The sequence below is a fragment of the Vicugna pacos genome, chromosome 29 (genome assembly GCF_048564905.1).
Source record: "Vicugna pacos chromosome 29, VicPac4, whole genome shotgun sequence".
NCBI lineage: Eukaryota > Metazoa > Chordata > Mammalia > Artiodactyla > Camelidae > Vicugna > Vicugna pacos.
In genome coordinates this window covers 25,489,378-25,505,139 of record NC_133015.1, presented here as the reverse complement: position 1 = coordinate 25,505,139, position 15,762 = coordinate 25,489,378, and the positions used below count along the sequence as shown (strand labels likewise).

Genomic DNA, 15,762 nt, shown 5'->3' with positions numbered 1-15,762 from the left:
CAAATTTCACAGCCTTAGGAAGCCCAGATCTGCCCTTCCTGTGGTTATGTAGACCACTTCATTCTCTTTTTCTTTCGCCAGTGCAGAGAAGTCATAAACTGTACGTTTTGTTAAATTGAATTAAAACAAAACCCTCTGACTTCATTAAGAAATGATATAATGATTAAGGTGATATAATTCTTATAACTTATCACTAAAATCTTATCTCGTTGCAATGGCCTCAGAATGACAGGGGATTTAACCAGGTTGGTGAGAATACTTTCTTTCTATAAAACTCATAAAACCCTATATTGTTTTTAAAGTGAGATTGTTGTAAAACTGTTACTAGTAATTGTATGCTGCTTTAAAAATGAAGTTTTATCAAATATAAGACATTATAGAAAATTCATAAAATGTAGATGTACAGCTTGATTATTCGAAAGCTAAACCCCTGTGTGACCACAATTTAAGTCCAAGGAAGTGGACTGTTTGCAACTCAGATTCTGCCTCCCGCTCTGTTCTGTTCCCCGTCACACCTGGCTCACTTGCTTCTAAAATAACTACTATCCTGACAGCTTGGGTAGCAATTGTCTTAATTTACTGTAGTACCTTTTATTCCAATCAAGATGGCATTCCAAAACACTACCATAGTTTATCTGAATCAATTCATATATATATGTACACATGTATACACATATATTTGACATATTCTATATATATATATGTGTGTGTATATATATATATATATATATATATATATATATATATTTATATATATATATGCTTCTTTCAATCAGCATTGTGTTCTGTGAGATTCACTTAACGTTGTCCTGTAATGTCTCATTTTTCTTGCTGTGTACTTTTTGATATCACAGTTGGTTACTGTACTCATCTACAGAGTATATTGGAGGGCACACAGTTCATTAATATTTTAAGCCATTTGTACATGGTTGGGACTACTAAGAACAGTGCTACAGGAACATTCTTGTACATGAGCCTCAGGGCACCTGGGCTGAGTTTGCATTAAAAGTGAAGGCTCACACTCTCCCCAGCTGCATAGGAGCTCTTACGTTTCTACAGGCCCTCACCATAATTTGGTATTTTCTGTCTTTTTAATTGTAGCCACTTTGGAAGATTATACACAGGGAATGCATACTGGTTTAAAATTGCATTTCTTGTAGTGTGATGGATTTAGATCTTCCATGTAAGGCTCTAACTCATTTTGAGTTGATTTCTGTTTATGATGTGAGATAAAGGTCCAGTGTCATTCTTCAGCACGTGGGTGCTGTTCCCCCAGCGCCACTTACTGAAGAGACTGTCCGTTCCTCACTGTGTGTTCTTGGCATCTTTGTCAAAGATGAGCTGACCACATGAGCGTGGGTGTACTTCTGGGTTCTCTGTTCTGTTGCATCAGTCTGCCTCTGCTTTCATACCAGTATCTTACTGATTTGATTACTGTTACTTTGTAATACATTTTAAAATCAGCAGGTGCAATGCCTCTAGCTTTGTGCTTACTCATATGGTTGTCATGATTCAAGTACCTGTGGTACCCCATTAATTTTAGGACGATTTTTCTATTTCCATGAAGAATCTCATTGGGATTTTGACAGGGATGGCATCACATCTGTCACTTTGGTTATTAGGGCCACATTAAAGTATTAATTGTCCCAATCCATGAGCACAGGTGTCTTTCTATTTATCTGTATCTTCTTTAATTCCCTTCAATAATGTTTTATAATTTTCAGTGTACAAGACTTTCACCTCCTTGGTTAAGTTTATCCCTAAGTATTTTATACTCTGGTGCTATTGTTAATTTAATTCAGAGACTGGTGAATGAGCACCTTCAAATAAAGTTAAAAATAGCAAAAGGGAACAGAATTAAGGATCAATTTGCAAATTGAAAAAGAAATGAAAACAAGAAAAAACGTTGAATCACATTTTACAGCAGGTAAAATGTTCCCAAATTTTTAACATAGCATTCCTATGTTTTTCCATTTCATTACTGAGTATGTTTCATAATTTTGTCATAAAAGATTTTAGCCAGTGTTTTAAATCACCTGCTCAGTATTATGTTTCTGTGTTTGAGGCTTAAATCTGCCTTTGAAAGGAAAAGCAAGCAACTGTTGCTCTGTAATCTGAAAGCAGGGTAGCCTAGACTGTCCCCTGGGTCTAGTGTTAACTGTCGTTAGTAACCACAGGGTCGTCTACATCACAAACAAGGACGCGTGCAAACGTGCGTGTTTAACACTTCTGCGCCTTCCCGTCTAACTGGCTCACACAGCCACCCCTTGGTGCCCGCGAGGGCTGTTCCCGGCACCGCTGCGGGTGTCCCTCCCGCGGTCTGGCCTCCACATCCGCGGGTCCTGCGTTTGCGGGTTCAGACGACCCCAGATCATGTACTTCATTCAAAATCCCCACTGGGCTGAACCCCGTGGATACCGAGGCCAACTGTCATCTATTAACTGGCACCGTGAAATTAGACATTCACACTTCTGAGAGCAAAATATTCACAACGTAAGTCTGCTAAGGCGACGAAGAGCGCAGTGGAAGCTACAGCCCACTTCTGAACGCTTTTGCACGCGAGGCGGAGCTGGCGGCGACACGAAATGCGACTCCGTGCAGCTCCCTGCAGCGTTTCTCAGGCTCAGGATGGTCAACTCGTACATGGAGAGGGGCTCCTCCCCTTGGACGGTAAACTCATAGCGAGGCTGGTAATACACTGTAGGCTAAAATATTTCTCTTCTCCGAATGTACTTACCGTTGAAAGAAAGCAGTGCCCAGTGGTTGTCACTTCTGGACTCAACCCACCAGTGTAAATGTATGTGCACAAAGTCACCCTCGATCTGGGTTAGTGCTAGGAAATCCCGGCGAAACGGAAGTTCTGCAGTGCCTGGAATGCCAGGTTTGTCCTCATTTTATACATTGAAGCCTACGTTCCATGACGTTCTGGCTTTCGTTGTTTCTCATGAGAAATCAGTTCACAATCCAGCCATTGGTTCTGGAAGGTAACGTGTGTGTGTGGTTGATAAACACCGGCGGAAACACACAGACTCTTAGGAGAGGTTCACGTTCACTTACTGAAGGTTGATCTGGTTCACGCACCTTTTGTGCCAATTAATCTGACAATTTTATGAGGAAATTAGAGTACCACGGGATGTGAAGAGCACACAGAAGCCACCTGGCAGGTGCTTGCGTGCGTGCGTGTAATGCACTGTGTGTGCCTGTGCCCCTGCAGGTCGTCTACATGGGCTGGTGCGAGGCCCGGGAGCCGGACCCCATCCAGGACCGCGCGTACACACCGGCGTTCCTCGCCCTGAGGGGCTCGTGCCTCTACCGGTTCCTGGCACCTCCAGTAAGTGTTCCTATCCAGCACTCGTCATCGTCTTCGCGACGTCGCAGCACAGCGACCTCAGCTCCACAACAGCAAATGGCACGTGCCCATGTATTTCAAAGCTAAGATACAGAGAAAGCTAGAAAAAAAGATGCAGATGCTTCTGAGAGCATCTTGCTGGCGTTAAAACATTAACTTCACAGCCCGGGAAAACCTAGCAGGCCTTTCTGCTTAGGCTGCCGTGACGGGCAGGCCGCGCACGTTTGTCCGCAGAGCACGGCCTGCCCCAGTCGGTCAGCAGGGCTCTGACAAGCGGCCTCGTCCCGCGTCTGGTCCCGCGGCTGTGCGCGAGCTGGGCATGGGTAGCCGCTCGCCGGCGGTCGTGCCTTGGGGACATGCACCTTACACAGAGTAGAGTCTCAATTAACGTTTACTGAATATAAATATTAAATGTCACACCGCTCACTCACAAGTCTAGTAACACATACGACCTTGAAGTATCAAGTTAGACTTGAAGCAGTTTTGAACATCTTTGTCTACACAAAGCTCAACGCACCTGGAAGACAGGAAAGAAAAATAAAGATTTGTCTCTTTCACAAATTCCTGCTGTTCCTACTCTGAATGTTTTCTTATGACCAATCAGACAAATAGGTGTCAAACACAAGTTAGGAAGCAGCTCGTGGCGCTCAGCGTGTCGCCGTGTCCAGGGGCAGGAGGGCTCCTGGTCTCCCTTAAAAGTCACAGCCGGGGCTGCCGTGGCATCTGGGAGTCTCTGTGTGTCACTGGTGGGAAGCAGGAAAAAAGTTCCATGTGTGAAATACACACACTTGGTATTTACATGAAGAGGATACACACACTATCTAAAATGTATCGACACAGTCGGGGGGGGGGGGGCAGAAATTGTCGCGCATCATGTGAAGTCCTTGCTGAAATGGGAAGAGACATGGCGGTGAAACCTGGGCGGGGGGTGGAAATGCCGTCCCGGGGTTTGTGTGCGGAAACCTCGCAGCTCAGAGTCTGTGTGGTGCACGTGCGAAAGTCTCATGGGTGCTCCGTGCTATATAAGAAGAGACAAAAAGAGGGGCTGTCTTTCTAAAACAAATGGCACATGAGTTTCTCATCTTTTTAAAGGTGACCACGTGGGACTGGACCCGGGCAGAGAAAACATTTTCAGTTTATGAGATTATGTGCAAGATTCTCAAGGTATGATCAACAAGTGGTGGTCATTTTAATTGCTTTTCTTCAGCCAGTAGGGGTCCTGGGCTCATAGGTAGTTCATGGAAACAAACGATGCATGGATATGAAAGAAAACACAAGATAAAGACAAAAGAAAAAATATATATGGTTTAAATCTGCTTTTTCATGTAAAAATATGCTTTGAGACTTTGTTATGTCAATTAATATTCTTCCCCCAAAAATATGACTTTGTAATAGGTTTTACCTATCCCATCGTTTGGCCATCTTTTTAGCCAGTCTCTTAATTTTGCCTTTAGACAACACCCTGTCGGACATATTGCAGCATCATTCTCTGATTTATTGCGCAGACACTTGAGTGTTGCTGTATTCCAGGGCATCTGCTAAGCAGTGTGTGACTGGTGACAGAGGTGGAGGCACCCCGCTTTCAGCGAGCTGGCGTTTTATTAGGGTGACACCGTGTGTGGTTAAGGGGCCCAGGAAAAAGAACAGCGAAGAATTGAAAAACTCTTGTGTAACCTCTAAGTTATTTCCTTTAGTCTGAATTCTGAGATTTGGAAATCCCGGGTAGAAAATGTTTGAATATATTCAAGACGCTGGGTGCGTTTATCTAAACTGCCTCTAAAAAACCCTTGGCACTTTCCGCTGCTGTCACAGGAGCCCGGCGGTGCCCGGTGGTCAGCACTCTGCCCAAATCACAGCCAAGCAACACTTCTTACCTTCCCACATAAAACTTGCCATCGGCCTCTTAGTTGCTCTGGGGAAATTTTCACCTGGGTTATACGGCCTGGAGAGAAATATTTTCAGACATTGAATAACACACACCTACCCTCACTTGTCATCTGTGACAAGGAAGCTCTCCGGCCGCGAGCTAGCTCCACACCAAGTAAAGCGCCAAGGGCGCCTGCTGGGTGCTGTGACCTGGACCACCCCGCCTGCTCAGCCCTCCGCCCACCACCTGCTGCAGCCTCGGGCCGCCTGCCCGCCCGCCGGCTCTGGCCCCTCCATCCCCCTCCGCTCACACCAGCCCCGGCTTCTCTGACTGTGTCACCGCCCCCCCAGATTCCTGGAATCCTTTGCTCCTGCCTCTGCTCACCTGTCACCTCCCTTGCTGCCCTTTCTTCATTCTGTATAAATGGCAGTGTCCCCTGGGGCTGGCGTCCCTGAGTTAGCAGGCGTTCCTGACACTGGCCTTGTTGCCGTGAGGTGGCTCCTTGTTTGTGCTGTGGCTCCTCTCACCCCCCTCCAGACCAGCCTCCCGGGGACAGAGGTGCCACCTGACTGGCTCAGAGAGACGTCTCCCCACCCGAGCAGCGCCTGGCGCAGCCAGTGGGCAGTCCTCCTTGGTTGAACATCGGCTGAATACCCCCTCCAGGCACGGACAGGCCGGGATAAAACACTTTCAGAGGCAGCCGTGGGTACCTGCGACCTTGAACTCTGCTCCAAGGTGTTTCCATGGTTATAAGTTGTGTTTGTTTAAAAGAAGTAACACTAGGGGAAAAAAAAAAGCATCTGACGGGCCTGCGACGTAAGTGGCGTCTGGTTTATCCTGACCAGCTCTTTAGAAGACGCCTCGGAAGCCAGGCCAGAGGTCAGATCACGTATATTCAGGAGAGCTAACTGAGCTGTTCGGCCCTAGCACCTCCCCTTTGTTGGACAAAATGTGCAGGATTAACTGAACACATTTGTGAGATGCTTGCGAAACAGACACCACATTGCACAACGACCCTCGCTTTCTACGTCTGCCCGGACACGGCACTCGTACAGGAGACTGGGCTCCATAAACAGAGGTGCCGTGTTAGGTGACACAGTAATTCCTTTTATGGCTCACGTCGGCCAGACCCGCACAAGCCTGTGCCAGGGAGCGGGTGTCTTTTACTACCTGAGGGCTTCGGGAAATGCTGGCTCGGCTTCGGCACAGGGAGATGCTAAGATCATCAAATAGCTACAGCGTGGTGCCTGGGAGGGAAGGTGGAACGATTTACTTCATTTAGTTTCATAAAGAGAAAGCTCAGAGGTGACTTGATGTTTGTCCTCGAGGATAGAAAAGGTGACTTCTCAGAAGTGGTGACCACCTGTTTTGAATCACATCTGAAGAAAGATCAAGAGTAAATTAGTATAAACTGCGATGTGAGGGATTCCGTTTTCAAAACAGGAATAGTCGGAGATGGAAGAACCATCTTCACATTCCAAACACTGAAGGCTACAGCCTAGAATTGCCTTCTTTGGACGTTTTTAAACGTGGGACTGTTTGGATTGTTTCTTAAAGGCGGGACCTCGGGACCAGCCACAGCTCCCTCCGGTTACGACCCCATGAAATTCACCCTGAGGGAAACACGTGGCACCTGCCCCAGCCCCGCACGGCACAGCCTTTTCTCCTGAAACCACCCTTCCCGGGGGTTCCAAGTGTGGGCCTGAGGGCTCGTTTCCGTGTGATGCAATTGTCCTCGGAAGTAGAATATTAGAATTGAAATCTGGAAGGTGAAACTTGCAACTATTAATTAAAACCTTTCATCTCAGTCAGCAGCCCTGAAAGTCCTCCCTTTGACTCATATGAGAAATTAGTGTGAATGTTCTTGTTTTGTGTGCCTCTTGCTTGTTTGCTTTTCTGGTTCCAGTTTTGCTGATTTACAGCAGAGAAGCTTCTGTTTGCTTCAATAATAATGTCTTAGGGAAAATGCAGACATCAATCAAACCGATAGTGGAAGCTGATCCAAGTGTATGAAACAGGGACTCAAGAAAGCAAATCAAATACAAGGATAAAAGTTTCTTTTGATAATAGTGTTTTGTGTGCACGCCGTGTGCTTTCTAACAACACCGCATGGAAGAGCATTTTCCCTGACGGTAGCCAGCGTTTTCCACATGGGCAGTTGTCTTCACTGGAACTCTGTTTTAAAAAGTTCTTGGCTTTTTTCTGAGGGGGTAACTAGGTTTATTTTAATGGAGGCACTGGGGACTGAACCCAGGACGCCCTGCGTGCTAAGCGGGCGCTCTGCCCCTAAGCTACACCCTCCTCCTCCTCTTTTTTTAAAGTAGGGATTTTCTTCCCAAGTTCCCTGACTAAAGCTAAATCTAACACATATTAAGCAAATGAAGGAGCTTAAGCCAGGCTGTGTGGATAGACTGAAACAAGGGGTCATTGTGCAGGACAGAGAGTCGGCTGGGGTCACCGTCTCCCCTGTCCAAGAGTCCTCGAGAATCAGCCTTGCCTTTCTCTAAGATATCTGTTAATAAATATACTTGCATCCCAATCAGGTAAATTCTGTGGCAAGTAGGATGCTGCTTGGGACAGTGTTGTCTTCTTAAACCACCCCTGTGCTAGGGTCCTGCTGGTCTGGGGAGTCTACCCCAAATTTACCTTTAAGCCACACCCACCATAGATTTCTGAATCTAAGAATTCTAGCCTTAGAACATGTGTTCTCATGCCAATAGTCAGAAAAAATTGTGAATGGCAGATGCATTTAAAAAAAATATATTTTACCCTGAATTCTGGAATCTCTGAATTTTTGGAATATGTTCTTGTTTAAGTCACTTGACCTCTGCAAGCCGTGAAGACAGAGGGATAATGGGCTAATGTCTGCAAGAGCATTTCGTCATGCGCATGATGTGCTGGGACAGACCTAACACGCCCGTACAGGCACGCACACAAAAGCCCTCAAGAGTGGCAGAGGGTCAGACGTGCCTGGAAAATAAACTCAGGCCAGTGTGTACACTTCCAATGTGAATGCTGGTCGGTATTTTATAGACATGGAGCCTCCCCGACTGCTTGTTCATCCTGCACCTCATCGTAGGCGGCCCCACACGTCTGTGTTACAGAGGGGGGTGTGTGTGTGTGTTTGCGGGTGGGTGTACTGGTGTGTGCGTGGGCGCTGGAGTCTGACCCAGCCCAGCTTTTCAGCAACAGTCAGCATCAGTGACGGTGGTACATAAACGTATCCGCGAATTTCGTGTTTACAAGAGCTTCAGGCAAATGCGGGCACTGATTCTAGGAGACGTGGAAAGAAGTGGTAAAGTTGACTTCTGAGCTTCAGCCGGTGACTCCCCAGCACATGTGACCCGAGCCCCTGGGGCCAGCAGCCTCTCGAATGGGGACACGACCGACATGTCCAAGTCCCCTTTCCCTCCTCAGGAAAGTGAAGAGCTCAGCCGACTTGGATGGACTGCTGTAAAGACTGATCTAGAGACCGTATCTGACATTTGCCACTGTGTCTGTTTATTCATAGCAGGGACTCCAGTTTCCCAGGAAAGGAAAGGGAGGAAATTTAAAGTTTTATTTCTTCTTTTCCCGGATAAGGCAACTGAAATCCCAAAGATAAAAAAATGAATTGACTTACATATATAGGGCATTCACTTGGTTTGATTTTAATTGATTTTTAGTATCTAAAATATCTTGTTTTATTTTAAATTAATTTTAAAATAATAGTTATAAATTTTTTTCAATTACTTTTCTCAGAAGTTGAAAATTTTACTTTTCAGATCATGAGATTTACCTCTCATGATTTATGAATATGTGAGCAATAATTTAAAGGCTAGATGACTTGGAAAATAATCTTTCTGGCAGGTATTTAATGACATTTTACTAGAAAAGTAATTTTAACGTCTTGTTATCTGCCATAGCTATAAAAAATGGAAATACCTTCATGTACTTTACTTTCACCTACTTTTGATGTATTTCTACACAGCACAGAAGAGGGGAAGTTACATAATTATTGAGCTAATATCATTTGAAATGCAAGCTGTTTTCCACATTGGCCATATTGGCTGAATAAGATGCAAATACCCTTTTTGTTCTGGGATGTTTAGAACCAGATTTATAATAAAATTTGAGTAATTTCCCCAACTTTATCTTTTACAAAATCTAATGATGGAGAAATATTCCTAACAATATATTAATTTATGTAAAAATTTTCACTACACAACAGGGTTAAGAATGGTATTTGTATAAAAGCGGAAGACGGCACTGTACTATGTTATCACAGTACCATTTTTGTGCAGAACTTGGTGTGCATTTAATGTCTCTTTAGAGACTGAATCATTCCTGAGAGTCTCACTGAAAATTAATTGGCAAGATTTAATTTTGTTGGTATGTTTTCCACTCAGCTTATTTTATTTTTTATTTTTTGGCAATGGGAGGTAATTAGGTTTATCTATTTATTTTTTAATGGAAGTACTAGGGACTGGACCCAGGACCTTGTGCACGCTAAGCATGTGCTCCACCACTGAGCGATACTCAGCCCCCCTTCCCCTCATTTTAAATTATTAGAATAGTTGCAGAAGAATGAAAATCATTATTTGTAGCTGAAGAATCCGTCCTAGGCCTAGTCCTCTCTTTTCATTAAAAAAATCACAATTTCTGTTTGTTTTTAAATAACTCCATGCTTAGATCGAGTGATTCCCTGATTTGCCATAAGCTCAAGCAGAAGAAGCAGTGGCAAATGTAAATGTAGTAAGTCATGTAGCTCACAGAGTAATTTAAATTTCACACAATAATGTGAGCATATTTATCCTTACTTTCTCATTTTCATTTTTGATCCCACACATGCCATTAACTTGAAGAAAGGCCATAGCTGTTATTCAAACTATGACAAGTGTATTTGAAAGAGAGTGCGACAAGCGACTCACTGTGTCACTGAGCACTGGGTGAAGCCACTGCAGCTCAGTGGAGAGAGGAGACCACACGCGGAAACCTGGCCGTGGGGGTAACTCACCAATTTGGGGGCAGCTTTTCCTGCCTGTAGTCCTGTACATTTTAAGCAAAATAGAAAATTTATGGCTGGCAGTGTCTACACGCTCAGTAATTATTATAAACACATGGTTTGTCTTGTTTGTCTGTTGCACTTATTTATACCCGCTGACCTTAGAGTGCCTTAGACGACTACGCACATTATTAGCAAACATGTTCGTAACATGTGGCTTCTGGGTCAGGCCGCTTATTAAGCTGGCGTGTGGCCCAGGAAGGACGGTGCTTGGTTATCAGTCTGCAGAGTGTGCAGGAGACTCGGAGTAAATCTAAAAACCTACAGAGGGTCTTTCTGAAGGAAAAGTAGTAAATGAGAAAAATGCACGAAGGTATGCTCAAGACACGCTGGCTGTCACTGTGTCAGCACTGCTGGATCATGCGTTCCAATCAGCATAAAGAATCCCGAGACGGTGTGTCTGCAGGGGCCACATCACAGCCTGACAGAAGGTGAGGTGTGCAGGCAGCAAGTTAAAGTCGCAGTGCGTGGGGAGCCACATATGTTTACTTTTTTGAGTATTGACATTAACGGCAGACATTTCTAATGTGGAGACCACTCTGTGCCAGAAACCATGCCTTCTCCGGCCAGCTCGTCCCGGAAACGGGAGAGCTGAGGTCGCCCCCGGCCGCATCTGAGGCTGGGCGCCTTCACTGTGGCCCCGCGGCGAGGACACCAGACAGAGACAGGAGGACAGCAGTGTCTTGGATGACTGTTTTCTCTTTTTTTCTGCTTTAAGCACAGATTTCTGCTAATGTCTCTGCCTTTGTTTCTTTTTTATTTATTTACTGTTTTTTTATTTATTAAATTATTTATTAAAATAACAATGCTGTGTTACTTTCTGGTGCACAGCACAGTGAGTTGGTCATACATAGATATGTATCTTTTCATATTCATTTTCATTATAGGCCATTACAAGTTACTGAATATATTTGTCTGTGCTGTACAGCAGGATGTTGTTGTTTATCTATTTTATGTATAATAGTTGCATTTGCAAATCCTGAACTCCTAACTTATCCCTTCCCATACTCTTTCCCCCCTGGGAACCATAAGTTTTTTTTCTTTTTCTGTCTGTGAGTCTGTCTGTTTTGTAAATAAGTTCGTGTCTTTTTTTTTTAGATTACACATATAAGTGATATCATATGGTATTTTTCTTTCTCTTTCTGGCTTACTTCACTTAGAAAGCTGCAAATGGCATTATTTTCTTTTTCATGACTGAGTAGTATTCCTACCTAAGTTTCCATCAGCTGGTAACTGGATGACTATTTTCGAAGCAGATCGTTGAAATGTCTCAGCTATAGCCACATTTCACTGAACCTCTGAGCGTGGACCCCAGCCTGCTGCCCTTCTGCCCTCCCACCTCACTGGCCCTGCTCCCTTCAAGTCAGGGTCTGTCCTGCTCCTCCCGCCCTCAAGCACTGCCCTCCATGGTCTTCACAGCAGGTGCATTTCTAGCAGGGGCACCTGGGCTCATCCAGGCTGGGCCGACGGCCCTCACAAGTGTCTCTCAGTCCATGAGGACCCTCTGGTCTCTTCCTAGAACAAGGCTTTCTCCTCTCCACTGTCTCTCCAGAATGATGTGTTACTCCTTGTGTTTCCTTAGCACTTTACCTCTATAGCACTGTCTGAGAGATGTTTATTATTTTTATGTATTTGTCTCCCTCTTTGAACCGTGAGGCCTGAACTCCCAGATGACTGTAGGGTGCAGTGGCAGTCTGCCCACGAGAAGCGGCTATTAATTCGGTAACTAGCAGCTACTGGTGGTCAGAGGTGTTTCAGTCCTATCTGCAGAGATGACAGAGGCTCTGCCTCCGAGAGCTTGGGTCGTGTCACAGAAGATGCTAAATCAGGTTTTAAAGGAGTGAGAGAGCTAATAACTTGCCAAGAAAACAGGAAATCGGAGATGAAGTTCCTTTAAGATCTATGACAATGTGCAATTTTGTGAGAAGGAAAAACAGTAACACTTTTCTGGGAGTTAATGACACAGATTGTTTTACATTAACAATTTTATCTGACAAGGAACATTAAAGCCAATTTAATAAACCATAGCATTTTCTCAAGGACATCTCCCTGACCTCCCAACCCATTGTGGGATAAACCATATTCTTACTTTTTACAGGGATCTCCGCTGACAGATGGACTTGTCTAGTTATTTATTCAGTGTCTGTCATTGTCACTCTCCCTGGATATTGTAAGCTCCAGATTACTAGAAAGGACTGCACGGTCTGCTTACTTGGACTGCGTTTTCAAAGATATGATGCTTTCGTGTTTTCCCTTAAGATAGAATCGGAAAATCCATCACTACAGAGAGAACGCATCTTTCTTTAAGCCTCCAGAACATCAACAGGCAGCAGGTGTCAAGGGAAACTCTGGAGCCCAGGAAAGGGTGCCTTTCATTAGCTCTTCTCTAGTCATTTTAAACATAAATGGAAAAAATAAGGACAATTGGAATTCTTTGTAAAATTGCCATTATTTTGAAAACACCTGCCAAAGCAGAGAATTCCTTCTAGCATTTTGGGTGTTTAATACCTTTATATACCTCTCTATAAAAAATGGTTAGAGCCATCAGTGACTGGCAGTTCTCAGTATACAGCACATGCAATTCAAAGGCTCTGTGTGACATACCGCGTGGAATTGGCTTGTGGCATCAATTCTTAGCTGCATTATTTCCCCCTTTTAACATCTCTGAGATGGCTGTACAGGCAGATGTGTGAACGCATCAGTGGGAAACTTCTAGTAAGACCAAGAAATTGCTATATTGGTCTTTCTAACTCAGTGAGATACGGTTCCATAAATAAGGTAAATGTGTGTTTTTTTTTAAAGCAGTAAAATTTCTGAGACATCGTAGATTCATTTTTTTCGTGTCTCAGGTAGAATAGTATTTCCATGATACTTCGAGGGCTATAGAAATCAACTTAGCTAAAAATGCCATGCTTCGAAAGCTCTCTAACATTTGCAGATACATTATTAAGTATTGTTTAGTTTCATCATCTTCATCTTTCTCTGAGGAGGAAGGGCGACTGGGTGCCATCCATCTGTCCAGGAAGAGGCTGAATCTCACGCACTCTTGGTAGTTCCCTTGCTCGTAAGAGCTGAGGCCAGAAACCCTGACGTCTAGCTTACGGACGTGCGCCAGGGTCAGTCCGAGACTTTGCGGGCTAGAAACGGGCTGCCGTGGCCATCTCAGCAAAGGCTTGGTGACGTCAGAGAGAGGGGGCGTCACGACGGGGCTCCCCGCGCCCCGCGCCGCGCGGTTGGGGTGCAGCCGGCTCGGCCGGAGGGCAGGTGAGTGCAGCCCGTGTAACTCCAGGCTTCCACCAGGACAGCGACCTGCTGGACCGGCGGAAACACTGCTTCAGCGTGCAGTCCGAGTCCGGGGAGGACCTCTACTTCTCCGTGGAGCTGGAGTCCGACCTGGCCCAGTGGGAACGAGCCTTCCAGACAGCGGCCTTCCTGGAGGTGGAGCGCATCCAGGTGAGCGTCTGGCGTCCAGGGTGTGGGCCCCACGTGCGTGGGCGCGGCCCTCGAGCGCAGCGGCGGGGCTCGGGCCTGTGAGCGTCCCGGACTCGCCCAGCGGCCCTGGGACACCTCTCCTACGGCCGACCTCTCCGCGCCGCTGGCCGCCGCGCACCGCGAACCTATTCCTCATTTTAACTGGAGTCTGCTCTACCCTGAATCTGAAGCAGGCGGCGTCCTGTTCGCCGGCCCCGCTCCCCCGGTCTCCGGCCCGCGGGGCTTCGTCCCCTCCCGGGGCCCTTTGCGCCGGAAGCCTCCCCGGTCTCCGGCCTTCGGAAGCGCGCGGTCCGGCTCTTTGGTCGCAGCCCCGCCGGCCCCGTCTGCGCGCCCCCCGCGCCCCCCGCGCACCGCCCGCCGCCGGGGGGCCCTGCTCCCCCTCCGTGTTCGGGGGCCCCGCCCGGGGGCGTCCCGCGCGGGGCGGAGGTTCCGGGGTGACCTGCTGCGCCTGCCGACCGCGGCCCAGGGCCTGTCGTCCCTCACGGGCTTCGGCAGGTTTTGTGACGCCTCGTTCCTGACGTGCGAAGTTTTCTCGCTCAGACGTCAAGGCCTCCGGCCTCCGCGCTGGACGAGGGCTCCTGGGACGCCCGCGCCGGGCCGGGGGTGCGTGGCCTTCAGTGGCGCTGACCTGATCGGTGACATGACTCCTTCCTTCCCTTCCGGCTGCAAACTTCCATATTCAGCCCGTGAGTCACACCGCTGTGGCGTGGCAGTCGGGGGGCGACGAGGAGAGACTCGTGTCCCTTTTCCCGTCGCTCAGCTCACGCTTTCCTATAGTCCTGCTGCCCTGCGTGTATCCAGCAATGTGACTGAGAAACGTTGTTTCCATAGTTCAGCTGTATAGAGCCTCAGTTCAGTAGATAGATACTTTAATATCAAAAGCGGAAAGGTGAAAAATGTCTTCAGCGTTACTTGGTTCCCAGTGTCCACATCTAAGTCCGTTTCAGAGCGTTGCACAGCGTTGTACAGGAGTTGACGTTTTTGTGACTTATGATAATCTCAGGTGTTCCTAATTACCATTCTTCTGGCCTGTCACATCACTTGGAAACAAACACATGGCGATTTCCACCTGCTGGCTTCAATTTCAGATTTCAAGTCTCCGGGTACTTAGAAATGAGATAGAGATAAAATCATGCTGTTCCATTTGTATTTTACTGCTGTTCATTGTCTTTTTTTTTTTTTAATCTGAACCTCACGGTCTCTAAGCTGACGTCCTGAGCAATGCACTTTTTTGCATTAGCACCTTACATATTTACACTGTGGATTTAAGGTGCATATAGTTAAGTGGAAACTGAAATATTTAATGCCTTTTCAGTTTCTGGTTGTTTTATGGATTTCATAATTTCCCTTCGTTTACTCTACCAGGAATCAATAGTCAATGACTGAACACTGCGGTTCTATTTCAAAACTCAAGGACATGAATATATTTACATGAAGAACCTCGTGTGGTTTCCTTCTATGTTCTCAGTATTTCCAATACCATTCAAGTTGATAAAGAAAGAAAATAAAGGAGGACACATGTCCTATTGCGAAATAGGCATCCAGGCAGAAAATTAGCAAATTGACAAATACAGTAAGAGTTAATCAGTTCAATTATTTTTATTTTGAAATTGGTTTTCCTTAACCGTACAGCGTTTACTTAACATTTTCTAGCTTCTAATCTATTCCTTTATCTATTAACGTATTTTCTAATCTCTAATGTACTTAATATTGATATAAATATCAACATATTTATCTAGGAGGTAATCCATTGAAAACAGGTATTTCTGAACATCCTACATTGTCATTTAAATTACCTCAAAATTTGGAAAATGCAATGAACATTGAAACAGAAGTATGACAACTGATATGAACTAAATCTTACCTTCCCCGAGTGTGCAAAGTACGGTTACTAGGCTGAATTCACTTACTGCACTTTTAGCACCTGTATTTATCTCACTTCTGAGCAGTCTTCCCAGAGAAAGTGAATGATACTGGTAAGGGACAGAGAGTTGTTTTTGACTTTACACT

The 15,762-nt window shown here is 45.7% G+C and overlaps 1 protein-coding gene and 1 long non-coding RNA gene across 11 annotated transcripts in view; one reads left to right on the top strand and one right to left on the bottom strand.

Annotated features, from left to right (window-relative positions):
• The window catches only part of SNTG1 (syntrophin gamma 1), a 315,377-nt gene that overhangs the window by 280,817 nt on the left and 18,798 nt on the right, over positions 1-15,762 (top strand). For 9 of the 10 annotated variants that reach the window (XM_072952001.1, XM_072952000.1, XM_072952003.1 and 6 more), the window contains 3 exons: positions 3,215-3,331; positions 4,442-4,513; positions 13,561-13,713. In XM_072952001.1, coding sequence (XP_072808102.1) covers positions 3,215-3,331; positions 4,442-4,513; positions 13,561-13,713 — 342 coding nt within the window. The remainder of the gene's footprint in view (positions 1-3,214; positions 3,332-4,441; positions 4,514-13,560; positions 13,714-15,762) is intronic. The other variant, XM_072952004.1, reaches the window with a different exon arrangement.
• On the bottom strand, positions 3,723-14,040 carry LOC140690290 (uncharacterized). Its single transcript, XR_012065508.1, has 4 exons — positions 12,350-14,040; positions 6,387-6,595; positions 5,224-5,291; positions 3,723-3,866 (listed from the first exon to the last, which is right to left on the bottom strand). It is a non-coding gene; the product is annotated as an uncharacterized lncRNA (long non-coding RNA).